Raw genomic sequence first — 17,783 nt, 5'->3', positions numbered from 1 at the left:
TATACATCGGTGCCGGATACGTACAGAGAATAACTAGTAAAATAACTACGGCGACAGGCGACACCTTAATCTTGCTCCGGCCATGTGATTTATTATTTATTTCCCTTCCGTTTAATTCTTGTAAAACGTAAAAATCAAATAAAATAAATATTAAACAAGAAGATTCATCTCTCTTTCCTCCTGCATTTTGTTTTTGCGAACATGGAAAGCTTGAAAACGTAAAAATCAAATAAAATAAATATTAAACAAAAATCCAAATACATATTTCTTATTTAAGGACAGTAACCCATAATACGTACAAGCTTATATATATATATTAGGTTTTTTTTATATATATATTCTTCCCACTCGCTATATATGATCATCTTTTATCATTACATTCTAACACACTTTATTCTCCATAGACAATGTAGATTACACAGCTTGATCTCCACGAATTATCCGAAAATATGAGTCTCCACTTCATTAGTGAACTCAATGAAGAAACCAAGGAGCGAAAGCGGATGTGGATTGTCCGGTTTGAGCATCTCATAATCTAAAGTCAAAGTGATGAAATCCACTCCGCCTTTGGTTTCGACGTGAATGGTGGTTATAAGCATATTCTTGTAGGTCTCCAATAAATCTCCCCCTAGCATTTTAAAGGAGATGGTCTTTTTCACCTCGTCTATGTCTTGGAGTAGTTGCTTGGCAGTTTGTTCCTTCCCATCTTCATCCATGCATAAAGAGTAGCCAGATATTTGCAAACTTGATTTTTACTATATATATATATATATATGATCGAATGTCAAAGATTTACCACACTATAAGTGTTATTTTAATTCGAAATATTAATATTTATATATTCTATATATTTTAATGTATAGACGCTTAAGAACACGTGGCATTTTAATCTATTGTCCGGACAAGTTTTGCTGTAATTTTAATGCCTCATGCATGAATTTTTCAATCTCATTGGAAATTCATGAAAATGTATCAGTTATAAACCTAACAACATCAAAGTTTTTGATTCCCTGGCATGAGATTTTTGCCATAACTTTAAAAATATTAGGATCAGGTTTTACTCGATTAAATTTTCATTAAAGATTTAGCAGATTAAAAATAATATAAGGGTGATTTATGCAATATATCCACTTACCAAGAGTATACTTCCATTCGATAACGGAACCATTGGTACCATAGTCTCCTTGCTGCAAGTTACAAGCTTGAATTTTTGCTGGGGTGACATTTGACAAGTGGTACGGCGTCCTGCTTATCAGGCGGTGAAACACATCTCCACCGGCTTTGAACGCTACTTGGGCAATAAGCTTGCAAGGCAGTCCTGCCATATTTTTTTCCTTTTTTATTGTGTGCAATAGATTCGCCTTATATATATATATATAAGGTGAATCTATATATATATATATAGGGTTTTCTTGTGTTTTTCATTAAATGATTTCGACTGCGACCGTTTCCAAATATACATGTATATATATATATAGATGGCTTAACTAAGTTCAAAAACTTAAATTAAAGTTTAAATATTTTTTTGGTATTTTTAAAAACCATACAGTAAAATTTCTATAAATTAATAATGTCGGGATCATAACATTTTATTAATTTAGAGAGGTATTAATTAATCAATAAATTAATAATTTATTATTTTAAAGAGTATTTTTTATTTAACGAACATGAATTAATTACATAAAAAATGATTTTATCATTAATGTTTGTATCTTATTCTTTAAATTAAGATAAGAACATAAAATTCATTGTACACATATAAAAACAAGTAAATTATAGTTTTTGTTTTCAAAGAGAAAGTTAGAATCGAACTAGATTTCAAGGAAAAAAAAAACAAACAACAATATACTACATTTTATTAAAATTTTCTAGTTATATTTATAATTTTAGAGAATTATTATTTATGATATTGACGGAGTCATATATTTATATAAGAATTTTCCAAAAAAATATTATATTAATAATATTTTATCAAAATTGTTAATTTAGTAAATTTATCCAAGTTGGAACCAATAAAAATTATTAATTTAGAAATGTTATTAATTTATCGAATATTAATTTATAGAAGTTTTATTGTATTCGGAATATATATAAGAAAATTTTTTAATGTATACATTATTAAATTATTCAATTTTTTCATATATATATATATATTTAAAAAAAAAAGGAACATTGGCGGAAATTAAATATATGGAATAAAGTAGTGTACGATTTCCCGGGCTTTTTGCCAGAGTTGAATAGCGAAGCCACCCATTCCCTTTCTCTTTGTTTATTCTTCTTTTCTCCCGACTTATCAAATAAGCATCCCACGTTCAATGACAGCTCCCCAAGATTTAATTTTTTCTTATTGGAAAAACCAAATCACTCTAACTCAGTCACGAAATTTGATGAACTAGGGAAAATCAGAGAAACCCTTTTCCCATCTTACGATTTCCTCGCGAGGAGAGGGGTTTTTCCTTGTCGATTTTTCCTGGTTAATCGATCGAAGAGGCTTCCAATCTTGATAGATTGTTCAAATGTGCTTGGTGTTTTCGGATTCGAGTTGATGAGCTGTGATTATGGTTTGAAAGGGGTGTACATAATTCCAGGTCTTTTGAATTTAGAAAACTGTTTGATTTTATCAATCAGCACGATGACAAGGTAGAAAATATGCGTGAAGCTGCGTCATCGGCTGAGTTACCCGAAGCTCAACAGATGGATAGTGATTTAGATAAAAGCCCCGTTTCTAAATCGAGACCTAGATTAGGGAATGGCAAGTGGGAAAGGACGGTTTCTGGTAATCTTCCATCTCACAATCAGTTCAGTTCAATCCAATGCAATTCATTCATTCACCCATGATGATAAATTCTCGCCTTTTCATTTTTATTCTTGTTCGTTGATGATGCTTGGGGAATTGATGTTAATTCTTTCGTTCGGTTTAGATATGGAATTAATGAAGGAAAGATTTGCTAAGTTGCTTCTAGGAGAGGACATGTCCGGTGGAGGAAAGGGTGTTTCTTCTGCTTTGGCCTTGTCGAATGCCATAACAAATCTTGCCGGTAAATTTTCACATCAATGTGATTATGAGTAGAACAATAAAAATAATGGGATTGCTGCTCTGCTATTACAAGGCCATATTAGATTTCGCAATTGTTTTTACCTCCTCCTTGGGTAGAATGCGTATGGTGAAAATTAATTTAGTTACCTATAATCAAATTCTTGCAGCTTCTGTTTTCGGAGAACAAAGTAAGTTAGAGCCCATGTCTGTAGAGAGAAAGGAAAGATGGAAAAAGGAAGTAGATTGGCTTTTATCAGTTACCAATTATATTGTAGAATTTGTTCCTTCTCAACAGAAATCAAAGGATGGAACAGACATGGAGGTAAAATAGCATTTGTCACTATAGTATTTTCTTCAAGTAAAGGGCAATATTTTTCATGAGTACTCACTGTATTTATATGATTATATTTTGAATGTATTTATTTCGTGTTTCATAGATAATGTTGACGCAACAGAGGAGAGACCTTCTTTTGAATATTCCAGCCTTACGCAAGCTTGATGCAATGCTTATCGTAAGAATATGCTACTTATGTCTCTTGCCAAATCGTTAATTTCTTTTTACTCTTGTTACTTGCCACTTGCCAGACATAGTATTCTTATGAAATTATAGCGGCAGGGTATCCTGGAAAACTTTGAAGGCCAACAGGAGTTCTGGTATGTTTCAAGAGATGCTGATGAGTCTGAAAAAGGGATCCAAAGAAATGATAAATGGTGGCTGCCTAATGTAAAGGTTCCCCCAACAGGACTTTCAGAAGACTCGCGGCAGTTTTTGCAAAAACAGAAGGAAGCTGTAAATCAAGTATTGAAAGCATCCATGGCGATAAATGCTCAAATACTTTTGGACATGGAGATCCCGGATAACTACATTGAATCGCTCCCCAAGGTGTGTGGAAAAGGAGAATATTTTCTTGTATTAGAATGTTCATTGGCAAATCAATATCGTTTTATGTTTTGTGTATGTCTGGTATCTTGCAGAATGGTAGATCAAGCCTAGGTGAACCAATCTATAAAAACATTACTGTCGAGTTCTTTGATCCTCAGCAATTCCTTATGACAATGGACATGTCATCCGAGCACAAAGTTCTTGACCTGAAGAACAGAATTGAAGCGTCTATTATGATATGGAAAAGGAAAATGCACCAAAAGGATGGGAAATCCGGATGGGGTTCGGCTGTGAGCTTGCAGAAGAGAGAGCTTTTCGAAGAACGAGCCGAGACTATTTTACTACTTCTCAAACATCAATTTCCCGGAATTCCTCAATCCTCACTCGACATAAGTAAAATCCAATACAACAAAGTACGAGTGAAAATAAGGAAAAAAACATTTGATTTCGATCTTTTCCAATACCAAGAAACCGCCGTTACAATATTATCTATTTTGATACTTCTAAATTCTAACATTGTAGGATGTGGGGTTGTCAATACTTGAAAGCTATTCCAGAGTACTGGAAAGCTTGGCCAATACAGTGATGTCTCGTGTCGAAGATGTCTTATTTGCAGATTCTCTAGCCCAAGATCAATCACTTGAAGCTGCAACGTGGAAGCAATCGATGAAAAATTCCTCTCAATCACAGCCACTAAGCCCAGAGGCCGAGGCAGGGAATTTGAGTTCTGCGGCAGAGACACCAACAAGTTCAATGACTTTGTCTGATTTCATGGGGTGGAATGTAGAGCCTCCCATCACAGAAATCAAGAAGAATCGTTCAACCGGCAACTTGTCGTCGTCGTCGTCTAGTAAGGATGAAGAAGAAACATTGGTGACAAAACCTGCTCGTGTAAACATTATCAAGAAATTATCTTACATTGATAAGATTGAGATGAGTGGTTTGAGAAGTCCTACTTCTCGACATTGATTCATTCGCGGAGAACTATAAAGATAGATACAGATTAACTGTATGCAATAAGCTAAAAAGAGAACAGAGGTTTAACTTTTAAATGTACAGATGCTGATGACCTTTGAGGCGTCCATCGGTCGAGTTAGCTTATAGAATTATCGCCCTTCCTTCCAATTTTGGATAGGGAAGCATGAGTCACCTGCCCTTTGGTACTTGGAGTGGTTTGTTTTTTCCCCTTCTTGTATCTGTGAAACTTATCTAATATTCATTAATTTGGAAATTTGTCATTGTTTCTTAATTTATCTAGTTGATTACATGACCATCTTTTGAACTGATGCATGTATCAATCCATCCATATAAGCTCATGCCTATGCATGTAAATGAAGCTGACAGAGCCATACTTTCGTGCCTCGATCGATCAATTGTTGTTTTGCTTTCGACAATGATCTTCCCCTTCGGAGACTATAAACCGAGTGAGGTTTGGAAAAGACAGTGGATTAGAAGCTCTTGACAATTTTCTTCGTGTTAAATTCTTCGCAACTCCCATTTGTCGTTCGACATGGCTCTAAACTAACTAGTACATTGAATGGATGGTCTTCACTATTTTCTATTACTTGACATTTGGAGCGTGAGATATACATTATTCGACGCTTAAAAGTATAATTAACTTATGAAATGACATTCTTTGTTTAATTCATAGGAGAAATCAAGAAGATTTATCAAGTAAAATTTAATTTTCGGTTTTTGCTATCTCTTTTTAGATTTAAACCGCATATCACAACAAAACAGAAATCCATGTTGAATCAAGAAACAAATAAATGACAATAATTACATACATAAATCTATTGATAAATATAGTTTATTAGTTATGAATATTTCAAAACAACATAGAAAATTGTCATCTTGTATTTATTTATCTAAGATGGGAGAAGGAAAAAAAATGCATTATTTTCATATAAAAATTGTACATTTTGTATTGTTCTCAATGCTTTGATACCATAACCTTATATATAAATATATATGAGAAATCTTGTATCCGTCATATAATATGTACTTGGAAAAGTTTCTGTACACAAGTGAATCATATCAATTTATTTAATATTTTGTACATGTATAAATAACAAATCAACTTATTGGCTCTTTTACTAAATAGAAGGTTCGTATGTAAACCTTAAAATATACCTAACAATATATTCGCCAAAAGTTTATCATGAATGAACACACTTAAAACTCGATTAGGATCGTTTTATGCTACATTAATAGTGATTATTCTGATTTATTTTTTATAAAAATATTTATATAAATGCCTGAATTAAAAAAAAAAAAAAAAAAGACCCATGTAACATAGATGTACTAACTCCGATATAGGTGAAATCTTAAATTTTGTGAACCTAATTTTGTGTACCTAGGTTCGCCATGCACTTACATATTCTCCAATTCGTTGCCTCGGCTTGTCCGACAATAATTACATTGTTGAGCAAAAAGTTATCACATTAAAAGGTTCATTTATTATTAGCATGCAGAACATGGAATATCCATTCTGATGTTGGGGTAGGTATTTGAGACCGTTTCACGAATATTTAATTATGAGACGGATCAATCCTAGCGATATTCACAATAAAAAGATATTCGACCCACGAAATTGATATGTGATATTGTCTCACAAGAGTTTTTTTGTTGATTGTCGTAACCATATATTTCAGATAATAAATTGAAATTTACATATTTATTAAATCTATCTATTTTTAAAAAAAAATTGTGTACATTTTTTTTCCTCAGAAATGATTTAAAAAAATCATTAATCCAGCACAATTTTAATTCCATCCGAAATCAATGTGGGTAATTAGACTTGCTAAAGCATGATAATCTGATTCGTTGATCTATTTGCAAAGATGTATAGCTATACACTTATGCAATTCTCCATCTTCAATCCAAAGCTTGATAAATTGTTGAGCTAGCTGAGAGTTTCTCGAATTTATACTTAAGTAAAATTATTTACTTATTAAATCACCTATAAATAAATATTTATTATTCATTCTAACTTTTCAATTTTTATTACAAAAATAAATCGAATAAATACAAATACAAGCCCCATCCAGATTGACACCTCTCACCATAAAGCTATTTTTTATTTACAAGAACTTTTGTGAGATCGTTTCAAAGTTAAAATTTGTGAGACGGATCTTTAAACTGACCTAATTCGTCAAAAATTATTATTTTATACCAACAATATTACTTTCATGATAATTGTATATCGGAACAACTTATCTTACAAATTAAAGAGCGGGTCTCATGTGAGACCGTCTCACGGATCTTAATCGGTGAGACGGATCAACCCTACTCATATTCACAATAAAAAGTAATACTCTTAGCATAAAAAGTAATATTTTTCATGGATAACTCAAATAAGAGACTCGTCTCACAAATACGACCCGTGAGACTGCCTCACACAAATTTTTGATCAAATTAAAATATGTAAAATTAAGTATTTTTATTTGAAACGTAACTCCACCAAAAACAATAATAAAAATTAAAAAAAAATTTAAAAATTGATCCACCCACAAGCCTATGGGCCTGCTTGCTACTTTAAAAGTGGGCACCCCTCCGGGTCAGTTAAAAAACATAATAGTGAGATAGAAAGTATTTAAAAAATAAATACTCTGACTTTTTTTTTAAGAAACAAGGAGTTGACTTTTGATTATTATACTAACAGCAATTAAACTTAATTAATTCTCCTTTTTTTCTTCTCGATCGACACACATCTTCTCTCAATTAAAATTTACGAGTCTTTTTTCCCAAATCGAAATATTGAATAGACCCAACAATCAATGGTCGACCAAAGCTTGGTCAATGACCAAAACTTTGGTCGACCATTGCTTTGGTCAAAGACCAAAGCTTTGGTCGACCATTTGACCACCAAAGCTTTGGTCTTTGACCAAAACTTTGGTCGACCAACCAAGCAATTTGGTTTTTGACCAAACAAACATGTTGGTCGACCAACATGTTGGTCTTTGACCAAATCAATGATCGATCATTGGTCGACCAAAAGTTTGATCGATTCACGCTTGTGTCGACTAAAACGTGGTCAAAATTTTCTTTTTCAATCAGTCGATCGATCAACGAAAATAAACAATAAATCGAAATAAATGTTAATATTATCAGATTATTAGTCATTACGTCGATTTGTGTTGAGAATTATAATCGGAAAGGAAATGAAAATGGGGTCGACGGAGAGGATTTAGGTTGAGTCGACTGATGAGAATAAATTACGTGTTTAAAATAAATATATATATAAAATCAAATTTAATGATGTATTTACACTTAAAACACAAAGACATTTAAATAAATTGAGTCATGGATCTTTTTTTTTAAATACTTCAAAATACACTACCTTTTCCCAAATTTCCCGGGGTTGGGTTTCACCTTTCCCGAATCGGGGCAATCATCTTCACTCTTCTCCTCCATTATAAGCGCAACAGTGAAAAGAAATGCCGGTACAATCCAATCAGATTATGGAGTCTCACGTGAAGATTCCTGAAATCAAATTTACCAAACTATTCATCAATGGAGAATTCGTTGACGCTTTATCAGGTTAATTCCTCCCCCCTTCTCTCTCTATTTCTATTTCTGTAACTGCTTTTTTCTTCTAGATTATGGAGCAGTTGATGAGATCATGAAGATACTAGTTATTTCAACGTTTGTGAATTGTGGAAGACTTGTGCTTCTGAATTGTGTTTACTTGAATAACAACATTATTTATTATACAGACTCTTCTTTGTCGTTGGAATTTTTTACACGAGAACTTGGAAAACATGAAAGTTCGTAAGACTGCTTTCGTACTGAAATTAATTTGAAGCTGTTTTTAATTTGAAAATGACACAAATTAAGCTGGAGACCAAATGGGAATCGTTCGAGGTTCAATGAATCTGGTCGGCTTTGAAATTAAGATATTTAAATTACATTTTACAAAATTGGGTTTAGATTGATAATTTTTTTGTTGTGATTATAAATAAATTGAGGTGAAATAGTTGCGTGTTGAATCAGGAAAGAGATTTGAAAGCATTGACCCGAGAACGGAAGAGGTGATTGCATATATTGCTGAAGGGGACAAAGAAGATATTGATTTAGCGGTAAAGGCTGCTCGGGAGGCCTTCGATCTTGGTCCATGGCCTCGCTTGCCCGGACGTGTAAGTCTACGATAATAAATTTTCATACATATTATGTGCATGTGATCCCACATCAAATTTCAACTAGGCGTCATTCATACTTGTTTCTTTCTTTTTTTTTTTTTTTTAACTGGCGAGATTTTAGTATGTGAATAATGAGTAGGTCTATTGTGAGACGGTATCACGAATCTTTATTTGTGAGACGGATCAACTCTATCGATATTCACAATAAAAAGAAATACTCTTAGTATAAACAGTAATATTTTTCATGGATGACCCAAATAAGAGATCTTTCTCACAAAATACGACCTATGAGACCATCTCACACAAGTTTTTGTCTTAAGTTTTATAAACGAGTCTCTTCTTAAATTTAAAATTTTGATAATGTTTGAATTTTTATGTACTACTTTATTTATTTTATATATTTAAAAAAAATTAGATTTTCTATCATGTGTAAGTAACATGTTGTGCAAACATTTGTGGCCCAGAAGAATGAAAAATATTTTTTTAGGCAATAATACACATGATTAGGTACATCAATTTTTTATAATAAGAATAAAATATCAATTTAGAAAGAAAAAAAGCTTGGCTCTCATTATTATTACATTTATTTAACTTATTTAGTTGGGGTTTTTTTTACCAGATTGTAATATTTTTCCAAAAATTATGTTATTTTTGTATTTTTTAATATGTACAAAAAGTTTCAATGCCCCGCCACTGCAACAGTGGGCATTGAAACATAATGTACGTATAAATATGTGTATGAATATGTATATAATGTTATATTATATTTATACACTATAATTTAATGTATAAATTATCGTATTATATATTATTTACATGTGCATAAATTATATTATTATTATATATATAACCAAATATTTGTTGTATTACCGAAAAAATTATTTGGTTTAGGAGTGATTCAGTGTGGTATATCAAAATTTTCAAAGAAAACCGTATATCGTATCAAAAATTTCGTTATAGGAAAAAATATATACATATATCGTATCAAAATTTTGTTACGAAATAAATTTAATATCATTCATATCAACAATTTCGATACGATATCGATATTTTATCGTCTTTACTTTTATTAATTATATTTTTTGTTCTGTTTATAAACTCATTTTCAAGTTTTAATCTAACTATATATTAGTTACATAGAAGCATTATAATTTTATTATTTTTCTCTCCTTATTGCATATCAATATTTTTTAAAAAAAAGAATTACGTTATTTTGTTAAAATTTTGAAAAACATGATAGTTTGATAAAGATTTTTTTTAAATACAATAAACTAATTTTAAAAAAAACCTATTTAGTTGACTTGTTTGTTGCTTGGTTTCACGGGAGATCAAGACGATTTTGCACTATTTTGATCATAAACAATTACAGTTGGCTTTGCCGGATGATTCAATTCCTCGAACTTGCTGCTAATTTACTTAAAAATATTTCGTGTAGTTAATAACATTCTTCATTCTTTTGTCAACCTTACATGCTAATTAGAATGTTACATGCTAATTAGAATGGAAGTATGAGACGGATCTTCTATTCGATTCGATGCAACTAATAAAAAATATTTTTCATGGTGAATATTGATCGGGTCGATCCGTCGTTTCACAAGAGACTTACTCTTTAAAAAATTTGATGTAATTAGTTAGTATAAAGTTAAATTTATTTTATTATTTATCTAAGAAAAAATTATGATCTAATGAAAAATACTTGAATTTTCTGGTAATTGGAGCGGCATCTGATTTGCGTGCACGCTCATACTTTTAAGCCCGTCCTTATTTCAAGGTGCCGATATAAGATTTGACTTGCTTGCGTCAATCTTTACCGATTGCCACCGCACAACTCTTGCATGGCAAAGTCAAGATTTGCTTTCTTTTTCATTGAAATTTTTTATTTAATTTGTTATACATGGTCCGTCCTCCTCCAAATTAAAATGTTAATGTACATGCATGACACAACATTAATATATACGAGTGCACCGACGCACGTACAATAATTTTTTATGATTCATTTAGTTTATATTTAAATGAAGATCCAAATGTAATTATAAGAAATAGTGATGGACTGCACTCATTTTTGATATAAGAATTAAAAAAATAAATAAAAAAAGATCCAAGTAGGAATTGTACTACAACTTGATAATTAAAAAACAAAAACTCTATCAGCTAAGTTATATGTGATTTACATTAAAATTTTAACACTTTATTAATATATATAATTATTAAAACAGACCATGACACCAAAAGTCAATTACTTTAAGTATCTCAAACTTAATAATATAGTATAGATTAGTGTCTATCTATACGTGTTGCGTATATGTACAATCCAATAAATAAGTAATTCGGATTTTTTAAATTATTAATGGAAACCGAAACGAACCAAATTTTTAGACATCGTATTTATTTTCAAACTAACCTAACAGCATGTTGAACCTTTAAGGCCCACCGAATTAATAGAATCAATGTTATACAGATATTTTAAACAACTGAACCGAATTTATAAGGGGAAAAAAGGAAATAAAAAATCATCATATAAACTCAAAATTGGTCGATCTTTCATAAAATTTAAACTGAATTGTTCTGAATTATTGGAAACCCCAGAAGGTTCAATATTAAAGTAACGAAAAAGAAGAAGTTAGGTCCGGTGGAATTAATGATCTTGGAAAGAAGTGTATTCAATATAAAGAGTTAATGACTTTTAATTACTTTTCTAGATTTTAAAAGTATAGAGTTATTTAATCAAGACTTTTGTATAGTCCATAGAATTTTTTTATTTTTATTCAAAAATTCAAGTGGTATTCATCTATGATTTTTAAAAACTGTACAAATGTCTAGATATATTCAAATTTTTAATTGATTTTTAATAACTCTATGAAATTGATTAACATACAAATATTAAAGTCTGTAGTAAAACTATAAAATGTCGAAAATTGTCTTTGGTTCAATCTAAAGATTGACTTTTGAAACCTTTCTCTAATATATACCAATTATTATATATTCGATAATAATGACACATTATACGAGAAATTATAATGTCGCTTAATTTTTAAATAGTTGATAAAAATATAAAATTAAAAATAAGATTTTAAAATAAGAAATTTTATGATATTATTTGTTGTCTCCTTGTTTACAAAATTAAACTTGAATTTCTATATTTTATGAATTTTAATATTGAAATTGTGCAAGGTTTACAAATTATAATTATGAATTTTTCTAATAAAATTATTACAATATATAGAGGAAAATAGAAAAAGTTATTGATTCATAGAATTGCAAGTGCTAGCAAATTTTATTTATTATTAAATAAAATTTTATTTTTTATTAATTTTTTTAATAAGATTTTATTTCTAATTATTTTTTAATAAAATTGATTTTTAATTATTTTAAATATTTTCAATTAATATGCATATAACTCTCGTATGTTTTCTAAAAAAAATATATATTTCTATAAAAATCTTGTAAAAAGACTTCATAAGTCCATGAAATTCTATTTTCAAATATATGAGATTCTATGAAAATTAATAAAAATATATCACATTCATAAAATTCTACCACTAAGAAAAGTAGTTAGAAGTCATCAAATATCTTGAGTGAATACATTTCACTAAGATTTTGGACAAATTTGACTAAATAAAGTGTCAAATGATAAAAGAAATTATGTCAATTATAACATCCTAAGCATGATTTTAATTTGTTTTTCTTGCATCTAAATACATATTTTTCTTTTATTATAATAATGTATTCATGTTATATCTACTCATAAAATTGCGCTTTATTCTGTACGTAAATGTTATAATTATCTCAAAACTTTTTAGAAAATAGTTTTTTTTCACAAACTTGTTTATTCATGTGTTTTGGTAAACTAGTTTTTCAAAGTTCGGTTTTGATACATTAACTTTTAATTTTCTATTATTTTGGTCCAATTGTTGATTGTGATACCGAAAAATGCTGACGTGACGTTGAAAAATACTCATATTGCATCGAAAATAAATGACTTGTCATATTTAACTTCAATAATTGGACCAAAGTAGCCAAAAATTAAAAGTTGGTGTAAGAAACCAAACTTTGAAAACTTATCGTACAAAATTCCAAAATTGAACAAATTAATGGAATAAAAAAATAAATTTACCAAAACTTTTTATTAAGTAAAAAACGTTTAGAAAAACTAATTGTTTGAGTGTGAGTAAGTCGGAATTATATTTGTTGCATCGAAATAGAAATTTTTATATAATTAAAAATCAAATAATTTTAGCTTGTCGACATTTGTGAGTGATCGTTAAGAACTTTCGTAAATTTAGTATGATATATTTTTACTTCTATTAAACATAATTTTATTTGAGATTTTGTTGGGTATTTGAGGTCTAATACACACTAAACAATATTAGACCTTGCATTCTTTTTTTTTCCCTTCGTCTGGGAACCAAAGACTTCATTCCAAATTTGGGACTTTTGTGTCAGATGGACTATAAGTCATTGACAATAGACCTTGTGCTCTTAACATCATACCTTTGTCACGAAGGCTTGACTATACTTGGCAGGAATCATTGGGATATGGTACTCTTTGTAACAAATATTCGATCCGTTCGAACTTTGAGGCTAGCTGTTCCATTAGAAAGTGCCGATCCCTGGGCTTGCTTTTATTTTCATGCAAACTGTTTCGAGTTGTTGATATCATGTAGGCCTGTCAGCTAAATCCTATCTAATAATGTATCAGACATTAATATGATTCATGTTTTATGTGGCAGGAAAGAAGAAAGATAATGCTGAAATTTGCGGACTTGATTAATGAAAATTTAGAAGAATTAGCGGCCCTGGATACAATCGATGGTGGAAAGTTATACAGTATGAACAAGATACTAGACATTCCCAATGCAGCAGAAACGATACGTTACTTTGCAGGGGCAGCCGACAAAATTCATGGGGAAACTTTGAAAATGTCTAGGGAACTACAGGCATATACGCTACGTGAACCCGTTGGTGTCGTGGGGCATATTATTCCCTGGAACTTCCCGTCTACTATGTTCGCAATGAAAGTTGGCCCTTCATTAGCTGCTGGTTGCACCATGGTTGTTAAACCTGCGGAACAGACTCCTCTTTCTGCTCTTTTTTACGCTCATTTAGCAAAGCGTGTAAGCTTTCTTATGAATTATTATGATCTTGTATATTTATTTTGCACAACTCGTCCCAGCTTGTTAAATATAATGCCGCAGGCTGGAATTCCAAATGGAGTGCTTAATGTTGTGACAGGATATGGACATACGGCTGGTGCTGCCATTAGCTCTCACATGGACATTGACATGGTCATATATATTTGTATTTATTTTCATATAGAAAATATTTTCCTAGACCTTTTTCCTATACACCTCAAAACCGCCGGCCTCATCTATTTTTTTGTTCCTTTGTTCAGGTTAGTTTTACGGGTTCTACAGAAGTAGGGCGCCTTGTAATGCAGGCGGCCGCGTCAAGCAATTTGAAGCCTGTTTCTCTAGAACTAGGAGGCAAATCACCCTTCATAGTTTTTGATGATGTCGATGTTGATAAAGTTGCAGATCTAGCTCTCCAAGGAATTCTATTTAACAAGGCAAAACAAACTTAATTATTCGATTAATTCTAATACGACACCATTTCTCATATGCAACCTAGTTTTCAAGTAATCATATGATATGAATGGAATATTCCAGGGTGAAATATGTGTGGCTGGATCCCGCGTTTTCGTTCAACAAGGGATATATGATAAATTTACCCTCAAGCTCGTTGAGAAGGCAAAATCATGGGTGGTAGGGGACCCTTTTCACCCAAATGTTCGTCAAGGACCTCAGGCATGTATCGATTTCTTAGTAATGATCCGCAAAATTGAAAATGAAATTTTTCTAAAGGATAAGAGGAAGAAATCAAGTTTCTGTTACTTATATGGAAACTGTTTTGAAACCTGTTATTAAATTATGTATAAATGGATCACTTATCTCAGGCTACTTTCCGTTCATATGATTTTCGTATGACATGAATGAATTTATTCGTTGATAATGAACTCGGGATTTACTTTTTAATGTTATTTACAAGGTTGATAAGAAGCAATACGAAAATATACTTTCATATATTGATATTGGAGAGAAGGAAGGTGCCACTTTATTATATGGTGGTAAGCAATATGACAGAAAGGGTTATTACATTGAGCCAACAATTTTCGTAAATGTCACAGTAAGTGTTTGATATTAATCAAGTTTTTTTTTTTTTTGAGTTAATAAGACATATGATGTATCATATTTTCATTGGATCTATTTGTATAGGACGATATGACTATTGCAAAGGAAGAAATATTTGGACCTGTAATGTCAGTTCTCAAGTTCAAGTAAGTTCTTCATTGATTTTTAATATTCTTCAAAGTGGTGATAAACAATCTGATCTCCTTAGCTCTGACTGTCACATATCATTCAGAAGTTACCCTATCAATTGCTGTTATGATTGTAGGACTCTTGTTTTAATACGATATTAGTGCAAGTAATTGTAAAATTGCAATTTTGATCATGTATGTTTGTATTTTACGATTTCGGTTTTCTATGTTACCAAATTTCAGTATTAGTCATGTATATCTCGGTTCCAACTGAATTTGTAGGAGTGTTGAAGAGGTGATAAAGAGAGCTAATGATACAAAGTATGGATTAGCAGCTGGAGTTATGACAGATAACTTGAATATCGCAAACACAGTATCGAGGTCGATCCGAGCTGGTGTTGTTTGGATCAATTGTTATTTTGCTTTCGACAATGATCTTCCCTACGGGGGCTATAAAATGAGCGGATTCGGAAGAGATTGTGGACTGGAATCTCTTCATAAGTATCTTCAGGTTAAATCGGTTGTAACTCCCATTTATAATTCCCCATGGCTCTAAACTAGTTGTGCATGGATGGATCCTCATTGCAACTTATCTTCTATTGTTTGATATAATAATATTAATATTCATTGTGAAAATGTGACTTAAAGTGATAATATATTCATGTTTCTGTATTTGGGAAGTGAAATTATGTAAATCGATATGTCGTGTATACTTTATCCGAAGCCTAAGTTATAAATCAAGATGAGTTATGTAGTACCTTTATTTGAGTCACTACTAAACAAACTAAAAAACATGCAAAATCAAACTTATTAAAAACAATAAAACAGGGGAAACCAAATAACTTAATCATCTTACAACTCAAACGAAAACATAACAATGGCTGCAATCTTAAATATTAATACAATCATATCAAAAACATAATCATGCACGAGAATACGATAAACCAAACAAAAACCTCCACTGGATCACCACTGAAAACTCAAGTGCTTTGGCCGTCCAAACCGTCATAACCTAAGACTTGTCCCGTGGAATAGGGTGCTCAAGATGAAAACAAGCACATGATAGACAATCGCCCAATACGAGAATGTACGATTATACAAACTGATATGATGCATGTGAAATGCAATATGCTCAGATATCAAAGATCAAGCCAAAAATCTCATGCTCAATCCAGAGACGTCCGAGTGTGTAGTCTCTGATATGCCCTAGGTATGTTTTGGCTCCCACACTTATCAACAAGACGTGGACCTACAATGTCCAGGTCATCAGAGCTCGCGGGTCCCGTCGGACACTGTAGCTCTCGATGCCCTACCGTCCATAATACAAAATAGGGCTAAGCGACTCCAACAAACGAGGTATATCTCAAAAGATATCATGCTCAATAGGATATGTCTTGTATAATATGCCAAAGCAGTAAAATATATATCATGCAACAGATAAATATGCAACATATAAGTGTGTACACTACGCTTGAATATCTCAGTCAGTATATCACGTACCTCACTAAAACAATCTGAGAGAAAGCTTATCGTATGAACCTAGACAATACCAACATAATGAAATCACAATCAAAACAGATCTTGAATTACCAAACATGCTCCAAAGTTCTCCCCAATGATCTTTAAATCACTATTTAAGGCTTTAGTATTGTACTTATACATGCGTCCCTAGTCAGTCCGCTGATGATGTCTCGATCCTAGTTCACCCACCCCTCCTCGAGTCGACACTAACTCTGAAACTTCGCGACACTAAAGTGCCCTAGAAACTTGTTAGAAAACCTAAGGCATATGGCTAGAACTCTCTCTGAAAGAAGCAGTGTAGGAAAAGAAAGAAACCAGCTTCTATTTATAGACTGCGTCCATACTAGTTCAGAAAATCTGAATCAATCTTATCTGCTACGTGTCAGAATCTCATTCGTCTAGCTGGATTTTTCGGGATAATATAACCTGAAGTAGATTGGGTTGTCCATTTTAAATTCGGTGGATCCCAACAGGTTGATTTCGAATTATCAATTCCTTAATAATACTTAATTAACAACCATTTAATCATCTTTTAATTAGTATTTCATTCAAAATAAAGATTTTGGTAATTACAAGTTAGGTTAAGTTGTCACTTTATTATTTTAATTTAAATACATAATAATAAAAAAAATTTATATATGATAATTATATTTCTTGAATTAAAATTTTAAATTTAAGGGTCTAATTATATAAACTATTAAATACTCCATGAAAACAAATGTTTGAAAATTCAAATATTTCACGAAACAAACATCACACAATCAAAATTTATGATATCAATATATAATAAAAAAAATCATCAAACATCACAAAATAACTTTCAAGTTTCGAGCTCTACTTATCTATCGTTTTGTATTCAATCATTAATGATTCATACCGTTAATA

The 17,783-nt window shown here is 31.3% G+C and overlaps 3 protein-coding genes across 3 annotated transcripts; 2 read left to right on the top strand and 1 right to left on the bottom strand.

The window, feature by feature from the left end:
• Nucleotides 1–253: 253 nt before the first annotated feature.
• Nucleotides 254–1,343, bottom strand: LOC140960098 (kirola-like). Its single transcript, XM_073418270.1, has 2 exons — nt 1,136–1,343; nt 254–706 (listed from the first exon to the last, which is right to left on the bottom strand). The coding sequence occupies exons 1-2, from the start codon at nt 1,323–1,325 to the stop codon at nt 438–440; spliced, it is 459 nt and encodes a 152-aa protein (XP_073274371.1). The 5' UTR covers nt 1,326–1,343; the 3' UTR covers nt 254–437.
• Nucleotides 1,344–2,264: 921 nt separating this feature from the next.
• Nucleotides 2,265–5,153, top strand: LOC140984106 (rho guanine nucleotide exchange factor 8-like). The gene is made up of 7 exons (XM_073451307.1): nt 2,265–2,776; nt 2,922–3,038; nt 3,205–3,359; nt 3,475–3,549; nt 3,654–3,920; nt 4,013–4,333; nt 4,443–5,153. The coding sequence occupies exons 1-7, from the start codon at nt 2,650–2,652 to the stop codon at nt 4,887–4,889; spliced, it is 1,509 nt and encodes a 502-aa protein (XP_073307408.1). The 5' UTR covers nt 2,265–2,649; the 3' UTR covers nt 4,890–5,153.
• Nucleotides 5,154–8,289: 3,136 nt separating this feature from the next.
• On the top strand, nt 8,290–16,131 carry LOC140984102 (aldehyde dehydrogenase 1-like). The gene is made up of 9 exons (XM_073451294.1): nt 8,290–8,462; nt 8,916–9,058; nt 13,792–14,175; nt 14,257–14,346; nt 14,454–14,627; nt 14,728–14,865; nt 15,107–15,244; nt 15,334–15,395; nt 15,660–16,131. The coding sequence occupies exons 1-9, from the start codon at nt 8,360–8,362 to the stop codon at nt 15,931–15,933; spliced, it is 1,506 nt and encodes a 501-aa protein (XP_073307395.1). The 5' UTR covers nt 8,290–8,359; the 3' UTR covers nt 15,934–16,131.
• The last annotated feature ends 1,652 nt before the right edge of the window (nt 16,132–17,783 follow it).

The sequence above is a fragment of the Primulina huaijiensis genome, chromosome 1, assembly GCF_012295235.1.
Source record: "Primulina huaijiensis isolate GDHJ02 chromosome 1, ASM1229523v2, whole genome shotgun sequence".
In the NCBI taxonomy this organism is placed as follows: domain Eukaryota; kingdom Viridiplantae; phylum Streptophyta; class Magnoliopsida; order Lamiales; family Gesneriaceae; genus Primulina; species Primulina huaijiensis.
The sequence above is the reverse complement of the archived record's forward strand: the minus strand, read 5'-3'. Positions and strand labels throughout refer to the sequence as shown.